The sequence below is a fragment of the Carassius carassius genome, chromosome 39 (assembly GCF_963082965.1).
Source record: "Carassius carassius chromosome 39, fCarCar2.1, whole genome shotgun sequence".
Taxonomy (NCBI): Eukaryota; Metazoa; Chordata; class Actinopteri; order Cypriniformes; family Cyprinidae; genus Carassius; species Carassius carassius.
The window spans coordinates 6,439,044-6,451,357 of NC_081793.1; the positions used below are offsets into that span (position 1 = coordinate 6,439,044).

The 12,314-nt window shown below is 34.4% G+C and overlaps 1 protein-coding gene across 3 annotated transcripts in view; it reads left to right on the forward strand.

Annotated features, from left to right (window-relative positions):
* Positions 1-7,846, forward strand: part of LOC132121300 (tumor necrosis factor receptor superfamily member 16-like) — a 39,162-nt gene extending 31,316 nt beyond the window's left edge. For all 3 annotated transcript variants that reach the window (XM_059530576.1, XM_059530575.1, XM_059530577.1), the window contains 3 exons: positions 5,246-5,522; positions 6,192-6,352; positions 6,832-7,846. In XM_059530576.1, coding sequence (XP_059386559.1) covers positions 5,246-5,522; positions 6,192-6,352; positions 6,832-7,160 — 767 coding nt within the window. In that variant the 3' untranslated portion in view covers positions 7,161-7,846. The remainder of the gene's footprint in view (positions 1-5,245; positions 5,523-6,191; positions 6,353-6,831) is intronic.
* Positions 7,847-12,314: the final 4,468 nt, after the last annotated feature.

Here is a 12,314-nt window from a genome sequence, read left to right on the forward strand (position 1 = left end):
TTATTGGTTGACAATGAATACCCTTTCTATATATGTTGAAAACTGTAAAAGATATAAAGGGACATTTAATGTAATTTCATTTTACAATAAAATACTTTTAAATGAAACTTTTTGGAAGTGAAAAATAACAAGTTGTGCAATTTACAGTAAAAAAAAACAAACAAACAAAAAAAAACACTAAATTGACATTCCTATAATTCTCTGTGTGACTCTTCACATTTGCTGGTTTTTCATTTAAATAATTATTTCTTCTTCATTTTTTTGTATACAGTAGTACATCTTATATCATTAGATTAATGTTCGTGGCATTATTTTAGTGTTGTTTGCTACAGTTATGATGTTTTATATTATTATTTAGCTACTAAATCTACATGTTATTAACTGTGGTTGTCAGTATATTATAAAGGTGTACAAACCAGATTATTTTTTTACTTTGGTATATTGACATTATTATTTTACTGTAAATTTAAGTCTCTAAAACCCAGTAATGATGCTACAGCTCTTTTTATGTGTAAAATTTGTGGCAACCGCAGCTTTTTTTCTTTCTTTCTTTTTTTAAATAAAGTACACCTTACTTTGCTTTGAAAATATAACAGCAGTAACAGACTTAAAATAAACATAATGTTATTACTCATTGCTGTGGACGGTATTACATTTATTATTGTAGTTCAATCGTCACAGTTTTTGTTAAGTCCAATTCTCAATCTCTTAAAATTTTATTTATGATAGAGTAATTTTGCATTTTATAACTGAGAGACACCCATATATTAACTGGATTTTTTAGATCAACAGTTGTTAACTAGCTGTTCATGACATTGACAAATATATGGTATAAAGTGCAAGCTTTGCAAGATTTCTTTTTATGATGGTTACCAATGTTAAGAACATTGCTCTATTATGAATCGGGGTATTATGTGGTTATAAAGTGAAATTAAACTCCTGTTTAATGCGTAGGTGGAAATGCAAGAAAAGAAACAGAAAATTTGTAACTACATATCCTAGAAGATGAAAGCAGCAGGAGAACACATATGTGTGTGTGTGTGTGTGTGTGTGTGTGTGTGTGTGTGTGTGTGTGTGTGTGTGTGTGTGTGTGTGAACCTATGATGAATTAAAATTCAAATAAAGCAAAATGACAATGAACAGGAGTATACAGAAGTAAATGAATGCATGGTGCTAAAGAAAATTAACAGCTTTCTGTTGTTTGTGTAGATGAATTATAATGAGTTGACATTATTTGTAATCTTAAATCAATTAATCATCAGAATTACTCCACCATCTGCATCTGCTGTCATTAACAACAGTCCTATAATGTTGAGCCAGCATTGCTCAAACACCGAAGATTACTAGACTTTCGGGCAACAGTGACTAGCTAGTTAATTTCTCCAACAATACATCAAACTGATATATGATAAGTAGCGTATTATGTCTTTGTATGCAAAATACCAGTTGATTATGGACCATTTACCATCATGAAAGCCAGGTCTCGTTGAGATGATATCCTGTCACATTGATGGGTAATCAGCCAATCACAGTCTCATGTGACACTTCATATTGCACTTCCCTCCATATTAAATCCACTGATCATCTGTATTTATGTGCAATAATACAATATGCAAAAGAACAGTATGATAGACAGAAACAACAACAGAACATAAAAAAACTGAGAAGAAAAAGGAGCAGGAGGCAGAGCATTAGAAAGGAAAAGATATAAATGTGTAGAGCATTGAGTTCTGTCTTTATGAAGTGGTTGAATAATCGCCTAACTAAAGGTCAAACATGCATGAGAGAGATGTGATGGAGTGATAATGGAAAAGAAAGAAAGCAATACGAAGAGGCAGAGGAGTTACAGAGACATGGGTGTTTGGGAGGGGGAGACTGTTTCATGACAAAGAAGATCTCTGTCCATGATGGTGTCTGGTGTCCCTTCATCAATGATTCACTGTGTGTGTGTGTACTGGTATATATGGTTTATGAGGACACAAATGTGTATAATGACATGGGTACTACAACATAAACATGGTTTATAAAACAAAAGGCTTTAAAAACATACAAAACAGTGTTTTATAAAGTTCAAAAATTGGAAGTAGTTTTCTGTAAGGGATAGGCTTAGGTGTAGGGTGATAGAAAATACAGTTTGAACAGTATAAAAACCATTACCAGAGTCCCCATAAACCACAAATGCAAGTATGTGTGTGTAAAAATCCCATATGCTTACAGGGGACATGAAACTAGAGACCAATATATCAAAGATACTGTAAAAATCACATTCATTTTCTTCATAGGGAAATTGATTTTTAACAATAAATAATAAACCGTTAAAGACAGACTTACTGTGATCTATTAAGTTGCTACTGATGGTATTCGCTTTTACTAAAGCCATCAGTCTGCATTATTTTGTTGTATTAGTTTAACAGTGCAGATCCTTGTGAAAAACTAAATTACCCATGATTCTGCAGAGAAATCTCAACCAATCATATAATTTAAACAAGAAAATCGTAAAAGAACGAAAGAACATTTAAGCAAGTCTACCTGCTCTCGTGAAGCACAGCAAGTGAATGACAGAATCGGGTTAGGCTTGCCGTGAGAGATGACAGTCACTAGCCACTGAGCTACCAAGCTACACTGAATCAGCACCAGATCTCTAGATTCAAGACAGGACTCTCGGCTGTACATCGTGCAGCTGCTGAATCAAGGAAATGTGACCGTGTTAACTTGTGGCCTGTGTTTACCTATTATGAAAATAAACAATAGCAGAACACTGACTACATTTTATGGTTCATGGTGTTAAAGAACATTTCATAACGTCTCAGACAACTGTACATTTGTGGCTACTGTGGCTTAATTATAAACACTATCGTTAACTCATATTTACCCTAGTAAAACATGGTACATTTTAGTACGATCGTCACTTCCCAATGCAAACACGCCCAATAAAATGGCCCCACCCCTGTCACTTGATTGACAGGTTTCCGTGTAGACGTTGGAATTTCAAATGCAAAAGGTATTGCGATTCCATTTGAGTTTTGGCAGTTTACATGCACAGTGCAGAGAGAGTGAAAAGGCAAATGTGGTAATTAATATTGCTATTTAAATATGACAGGCTCATAGCTCGTAAGATATGGGAAACACAATTGCAAACGGAATTTGCATTTCCATTTTAAATTTGGCAGACACTGTGCGTTCACTTAATCGAAAATGAAAACGGTAATGCGCGATTTGCATTTGCGTTTGGATTATGTCACATTTTATGCGACCACAAATTGAAAACGCAATTGCAAATACAATTTGCAATGCCTTTTGAATAAAGTCCGCAATATCATTCCATAATCGTACAGATCTGTTTTGCCAATATGCTAATATAACTTTTATGAATTCTGTTGAGAAACCATGAGAAAAAGGTGAATAAAGATGAGAGAGAACTTGAATAATCAGAAATTATTATTTTAAGTAATTTTTAACCATTCTTATTGACATTTTTTATCTAGTTTTGGGAGAACTTGGGAATCAAAGTTTGCGATATTGTGATTCACCTCGTAGCTAGTTGGTTAGTTCTTAATAAAGATCTTTTAAAGATTCCTATGGAAAAATTGAAAAGGAAAATAGTTCTTGAACCAAAGCACACAGTGTGCTGGAAACAACCTATAAACACCAATGCCTAAACAACCACCCTGAACACTATGGCAACTGCATACTGTCGCATTTTAAATATTAACACGTTAAATATAATCAATGCAATATTCTGGTTACCACCATCAACGTGTGGTAGTGACAATTAACATTCAGTAATCACAATTTCTGTCTAAATCGATTGTAAAAAAATGTATTATGTAAATTGTCACATTCATGCAACAATACTGTTTCTGAAATTTGCTCTACTTTTGTTTAATGAATGATTAATTATTAAGTGTGCCACAAAACTAGCTCACATGCCCAAAATTCCCTCCAAAATGTTTCATGCTGCAGTACTTTGATCAATAAATCCATACTCAACATTCCCTGGAGCATGGCCCTTCCCCAAACCAACCACCCAATTACCCCCTTCCCCCTATCCCCCTACAGCCATAATATCTGATGATCTTCAATGTGTCTGTCCATCTGTCTATGGTATAACTTACACCACCCATTCACACACACACACACACACACACACACACACACACACACACACACATGCAGTAGCCCGGGGAGATGCCTGTCCTACTTGGGCCGAGTTTCTACCTCTCCAATCTAATCACAGTCTCCTGCACTAGCTGAGTGTCCATTAGGTTTGACTCAGGACAAAGCCTGTTTATTACGACCCCCAATTGAATCAAAGATAATCAAATCAAAAGAATATTTTTTTTTTAGCTTGCCAGCGAACAGAGTTCACAGGGTCAAAACAAAGCAGTCTCAGTTCTAATGTGTTTTACTCCATTTTACAATATTCTGTAGTCTTTCATTTTGGGATTTTTTTAGAAACTAATGTAATGACTAGACCTAAATGGAATCTGTTTTCAACACTTCTTTTTTACACTCTTTTTGTAGAAAACAGAAAATCTAAATTATCCAAAATATTTAGTAATCAAACACGTTGCCAATTCTGTGGAAATTATAGTAGCTTTTGTGCATACAGATTCCATATCAAGGTCTGCTAATGTTGTAACTAACTTGCCAAAAAAATAAAAATATTAATAATAATCTGTCATCACCCTCATGTCATTGCAAACCTGTATGATTTTTTCTGTCTAATATTTTAACTGTTTGCATCCATACACTAAAAGTCAATGGGGTCAACACTTTTTTTTTTTTTTTTTTTTTTTATACAATATCTTCTTTTGTGCAAACATGTTTGGAACAATATGAGGATGAGTAAATAATGAACTTAAACACAACTGACCTTATTCAAGCAGAAAGAGTTAATTTTGATCGTACTGGACTTCAACTATCAGTTCAATATCGCAGTTTAAATAAAAGTAGTTTTATGAATGATTTGCATGAAAATTCGTAATGCAGCAGTTGCAATAAGAATTTCTTTGTAAATCATTTCTGAAACCAGTTTCAATTTATTTAAATTTAAATTCCCGTAGAAATTTTTTCTGCTTGTGTTTCATAAATGGCTATGTGGCTCCTTTTAAATAACAACTGCATGATTTGTTATGTTATTTTTACTTGCTTTAGAAATCTCTCATGCCAATTCACATTATAGCTTCTAAGCAACTAACAGATTTTGCATCTTTTTCTTTGACTTGTCTCTTTTCTCCAATAGATGTAGATCCTCCTGACACGTCAAGCTTTCCTTCTTCTCCTCTTCCATATGTTACACCTTTCCTTCCTCCTTTTTTTTCTCCCTCTTATTCTTCTTCTCCTGCTCCATCAGTTGTCTCGTATACAGACAAGTCTCCCGCTGACAGTCCTACGGAGAGCGTGACCACGGCTGACCCTGGGCTGAAGAAACTTGGGCTGAGCAAAAACCTCATTCCCATCTATACGTCCATACTGGCTGCAGTTCTGTTGGGCCTGGTGGCCTTCATCATCTTTAAATGGTGAGGAGAACTGGAATTATTCTCTCTCCAAGCTGTTTTTATTTCTGCCCACAGTACAGCTAGGTAGGGTTTAGTTCATCTATTTTTATAAAGGAAAAAATGCTTCTAGGCTGTTCTTCCATCTGATCCATCACGAGCACATTGTTTATTATGTGGAGTTAAACAGAGACACTGACCTCAGATCAGATTAAAAAACATTTATTACTTTTATTTCTGATTTGATGAAGCACATTCAAGGCCTTAAGCAAATCTAGCAATATAATAATCAAGACAGCAAATGCAAATATGAAAAATAATAACTACATATTTTTGCAGACTGAGAACAATGTAGATAAAAATTTAAATAAGGAAGATAGTTTTCTGAGCAGACGTAGATGGAGGTTGTGGGCAAAGGGGTCATAAACTATTAACACACACAGCTGGAGGGTGTAGACTCGCTTTGGTTCCTTCAGAGTATGAACAGCCTGGTGCTTTGAAATCATTGTTTGTTTGAGTGGTCCAATATCTCCATTTCTGGCTCAGCCAATGGGGTGTGTTTGGGTGGGGCTTGTTTGAACAATGGCAGTGGGCAGAAGAGTGTTTTAGAAATGTCACACTTCAGTTTTAGGTTAAAAATGAATACCGATTGTGATAATAAAAGCTTCTGATGTTCACTTTGATAACTTTCAGGTGGAACAGTTGTAAGCAGAACAAGCAAGGAGGCAATAACAGAGCGTGCAGTACAAACCCCAGTCAGACCCCTTCTCCTGAGGGAGAGAAACTCCACAGTGACAGCGGTATCTCAGTGGACAGTCAGAGCTTACAGGAGGGCCAAGGGCCTCTACATACAGGTACAAACCCTAAGATTATGATGGATCAATATACATATATATTGAAATAGTCTGGTTCAGTATTTGCTGTAAGCTGGTCCCACAGAGTTCTTCTGAAACCCTCCACTTCCTCCAGCTCCACCTGTCTAGGAGCCAGATTTACTAAAAAAGGCTAAATGAGTGTTCAACTCAACAATCAATGCAAACTACCAAGAGCAAAGCAAATTAGCATCTATCGCAGCCATGTGAAGCTCAAAATTGGTAAAGACTTTAATATATAAGAACTTGTAAGCAACAATCTAAGTTGTACAGTTGTTAAAATCTAATTTTAAGTTAAACCTATCTGCACCGTCTACATGAAAGTTACATGACATAATTATATATTTAGCATGCATTTGATTGGTTTACTTGGTGGCTATGTCTATATAATTTCGATGATTATATCACTGCTATATCTACTATCACTACTACAAACAAAAAATTTATTATTTTTGTTTTAGTGGTCAAGATAGATGGAGTTTCGGCCCTGTCGTTGCCCTTACACACACGGGAGGAGGTTGAGAAATTGCTAAATCGTACCTGTGAAGGGGAGGAATCAGGAGCTAATGAGGAAACTGATTGGTGCAGTCTGGCAGGGCTACTTGGATACAAAGAAGAACACATTGCTAATTTCAAGCAGGAAGAGAGGCCCATCCAGGCCCTTCTGTCTCATTGGGCGAGTCAGGATTCGGCTAACATTGATGCACTTTGCACAGCACTGAAGAAGATCAATAGGGAGGATATCGCGCAGAGCCTCACAGTTAAACCAACTGCTACATCTACCGTATGAGAAAACAAGAGCTTGCAAACACACACATGCTTCCAAGTTGCAGATACCGAAATACACATCTTACATTGCCTTCAGCATAATTCGAAGTTGATGTATCACCTGTGAAGTTGATGTATCACTATATCCTTAACTTTAGGCTGTAGGCTAAAGTGCAGTTTCCCTTTACCTTTGATTATTGTTTGCATGTTCCTTTAATTTGAGAAAAGCCATATGGACTTGAACATGGATATTCATGTCTTTCCTGAAGAGAATTCACCATAAAAGACTCATCAAATCAAAATCATTCATTTTATGTTTAACACATTTCAGCATCACAACTATACAACTACACACCACATCTAGCTTTAGCCTACAGATTATTCCTCCTTAGTATGTTTAAATGTTTTTATTTATTTATTTCTTTTAGCATTCTTTAATTCCATTTTTCTGCCTCTATACAGGAAACTCTATGTAACATCCATAATGTATATGCTATTGATATGTCAAATGTGGCCAGTTCAGTCATTGTCTATGCATTGAGTGTACCATTACCACAAACCATATCCCGTCAGAGTTTGACCCCTGACCTCAGTTGTACACAGTAAATACAATACAATACAACCAGAGACAGTATGAGAAGAATCAGTCATAGAAAAATGAATAACAGGAATCACTACGCTTTATATGAAGACTGTAGAAATTGTGAAAATTGAAGCTAAAGAAGCTAAATTTATGCTGCCACTATTGTCAGATATTTGTTTAATTTGATTGTAAACTAAACCATGAGGCCTGCTTTGCTACTTGCTAGTGCTAGTCACTTATTAGGAAGAGGGACATTTTTATTTTAGAGAGCATTGGATTGGACAAAAAAAAATTGTGTAGAACTCAATATTTTCTGTGGCTGAAATATGGTTAAAATATCTTGCAATTTTTTATTTGAAAATTTTAATCTGGGTCGACTTAAAAAAAACTGATTTATTACAGCCAAATTTAAATATTTATAAATATTTATACATAGGCCAAAATGTTACTTAATGTTGGTCAAGATATACCACTTATTTCCTTCAGTAAATAAAGTGTATAATAATTCTTAAGGTGAATTAGATTTTTTGCTGTTTATTTGCCCATGGGGGGTTGTTTATTGGCCCAAGTTAAAAGAGCCAAACATCCTAACCCCCCAAATATCTAGCATTCTAGTCTTGTGGCCAAATTCTAAACCTGGATTTATCAGAGAATTTTAGGGATGATTGAACATTCAACAGTCAACAATTTTGAGAACACAGAAGAACTAGGAGAACATCTCAAAGAATATAAATGTTTTCTGCTTACTCTTATGTAAGACTCTACGATTCAGCAGCATGTTAATGGATATAGTAGCAAAACATTGAAGCGATCCAATATAACAATTTGTGCAACTGATATATTTGGTTCAGTTACTGTCTTTGGTATAGGATAGAGTTGTTTTTAGATGAAAGGAAGAAATCAATTCAAAAGAAATCTCCAGGGCTTTATAATGTCTCAGGGTTTGTGTGGATTTGCCCATCTGTCACTGTTCCTTATTATTTCTATGTTGTCTATATCTGTGGCCTTATAATGGAGTGTTATAATTGAGGTTGCAGGAAGCACGAACTGATCTTCTGAACTTCAGCACAGACATTTGCAAGAATGGGAGATGGTCAGAGATGGGAGAAATGTTTGATGTACTTATGCAAAAAATATGGAACAACATTAAAATTCTCTAGCTGCATGATTGTCAGTATTCATAGATTCTTGTGATGTTCATTCATTTTAAAAAGTGATGCAGCTGAGCCTATAATGAGGAAAGATTGTTTTCAACTTTTTGGCCATACATTTTTGGAAAAATGCAAACACACTTTAATCTGTATCTTTGAATGGAGGCATTCTCCATTTCTGGATGTGATTTTGGTAACACTTTATAATAACTTTAATTTATAAATCATTAACTAACATTATATAATGCTTAACAATTCATTTGTTTAAATATCAAATAGCTAGAAATATGAGATAATGTCCTAGTTAATGTTTACTACCAAACTTACTAAACATTACCTAATGATTAACATATGCAAATTGAAATGCCAGTAATCTTTCAGTTCATATCATCTTCATTAGTTGGTCTTTGTTTGGTAAGTGTAAACTATTCATCATTTGCAAATGTTTATAAATGTTTAATAATCATTAATATCTTCATGAGCAGTAATCTCAATTGCAAAAAGTGTACCAAAAGACCTGAATTAACCCTATTTACCCATTTATTTATCATTTATTCATGTTTTTGTAGTAGCCAATCTAGTTGAAACTATTCATAATTTGTAAATGTTTATGAACAATTACTAATCATTTATTATCTTTATGGGCATTGGAATTATAGTTAATGTAGCAAGGTTTCTGTAAAGGGTGGCTGGTTAAGTTTAACTAAATGCATGCTAAAGACAGAACACATTGAAATTTTGGTGCAAAAAAAAACCTCACATTAGTATATTTCTCTTCAGTATATCATTAAATAGGATATTTCTTGAATAGTAAATAAAAAGGGGAAAACAAGTAATTTTTTTACTTTTATCAAAACAAAATAATATAAATAGACTGAACCGTATTCCCTTATGATAATCAAAGTGACCCCGTACACTGTTTACCCTTCAGCCAACCCTTAAACATACCCAAACCACCAAACCTGTCCCTAACCTTACCCAGATCACACATCAATGGCATTAACACAAGTTTTTAATCATTGCATAACATCTTTGAACATATATTAACTAATGATCCATTAAGCATTATATAATGTTTGTTACTGATTTATTAATGAAAGTTATTATAAAGTGTTACTGTGATTTTTTTATTTTATTTTATAAGATTAGAGTGTAGCACTTACAAAGTATCATATGAATTTTGTGTAACAAATTCCTGAGATTAATATCAGGTCTTTTTTTTCAGTATGTACATAATTTTGCTGTGTTTGTGATAACTGCTTTAGTTTTGTGTTTATACATAGTCTGAAAGGCTTATGGTATTGGTCTTGTAGGGCAATATCAGACAATCCTGCAACCACAAACCCAAAGACTTCAACCTTTATACGCTTTTGCCATTTTGTTCTTGAATAAAATCCTTTTGATTATTTGACAAATGTGCCATTTTGGTTTCAATTTATCTGTAGAATATTTTTGTAGTGTTAAACAATGTCACAGTGTGTATCTCTGAGATGGATGCCTCTGACAATCACACTTGTTCAGTTGTTGGACATGAAGTTGATCGGAAACCCGTTATACCCAGAGACTGAATCTTGCACTTGGCAGAGGAGCTTTGTGAGATGAGTATGAGGAGAATGAGATGGCGAGCAGATGTTTTGTTGGGTTTATTTGGACACTGCAGGAAGAAACAATACTGAATGTTACATGTATTTACTGTTATGTACACTGTATCATATAAATGTGAATTTACTAGAATTAAAGTAGGTTTAATGCAGGTACTATTACAAATAAGATATAATAAACAAAATAAAATTGCAACTGGATATTTGTCTGATGGTTTTTCACAAATACATAAACACACACACACACACACACACACACACACACACACACACACACTAGTTTCCATGTTTTCCATAGATTTTATACAGTACAATCTGTATTGTCTATCCCAAACCCTACCCCTCACACAAAATTTCTGCATTTTTAGATTTTCAAAAAACTTCATTTTGTATGATTTATAAGCTTGTTTCCTTATGGGCAAGGGCATACATTTCATCTAACGGTACGGGGGACAATAAATATAACATTTCTCAAGCAATTTTTGAAGTTTGAAGGGGATACAAATAATACAGCCGAAATTGTAATTGTAAGGATATATACACAGCATGTGTACTGTACATAGAATGAAGACCATGTTTAAGGTTTATAGGTTTACCATCCGTTCATATTGTAATTATTAAATTATTTTGCATCCTCCACATATTATTTTAGGTTAGTTTTGGGATTGAGGACTTCTCTTATTTAGATATTCAACTGCAGCAAGCCCACATCTGCCATTTAACATCATATTGAGCAAAACCCAACACATCGGTAGATCTACAGTATCAGCCTAATATCAGTTCATACATAGGCTTATCGCCGTGTCAGCTGTAGTGGGTGACTTAACTTACTATCCAACAAGCTGTTTTAAACAAGCTACCAAACAAGCTAGGTAACCTTATAATCGCTCATGAGAAAATACATCGGATATCTTTTTTTTTGTTTTTTTGCCATGACCAATTTATTAATGATGTAGCATCATCTGTATTAAAGAGAAAGAATCACTTCATCTGATGTTTAAAGTGAGCGGTCCTGACCCCAACCCCCCACCACAATTTATGCCCCGGCTTATGAGGGACAAAAAAATGTTCCCACAAGGTCAAAAATGACTGATATTACTCATTCTAACATCATTACTAATATCAGTTATCATTACTATCATCACACACACACACACACACACACACACACACACAAACACATACAGCGATCAATATGAAGAACCTTGCATTAAAAGGTTTTCTCAGCATGTACTCAGCTTTGGTACAATTAAATCACCCTTAACTTTTGCAAAACAGTACAGTCATGTGAAAAAGAAAAGGCTGCCTATTGAATTTCATGGTTTTCCGTATCAGGACATAATAATAATAATAAAATCACCTGGTCTTTGGCAGGTCTTCAAATTTGGAAAATAAAACCTAAGATGAACAACAACATAACATGTCACACCTTGTCATTATTTATTTACAGTTTTTTTCAATTGCTTAAGCACAATTTTGAAAACAGGGCCCGGTTTTTCAAACCCCTTCACACAATTAGCACAACACTAGTAGCACAACACCTCAGATCATTTGCAAAATGAAACAATTTTGTCAAAACTATACAATGTCTTATAAAAACCTTATTTTGTTGTCATAACATAAACACAACCATCATATGGTCTGACTCTGTTTGAATCAGTTAAACACTCCTGTGCTCAACCTAAAACACTTTTAGCATTTACACAGAAAGTGTAAGAATAAATTCACCAACACCACATGACACCAATTGTGCAGACTGATGAAAATATTAATTTATTTTCATGTACTCAAGTCAGTCAATACTGAACATTTCAACAAAACATTAATCAAACATTTTCCAG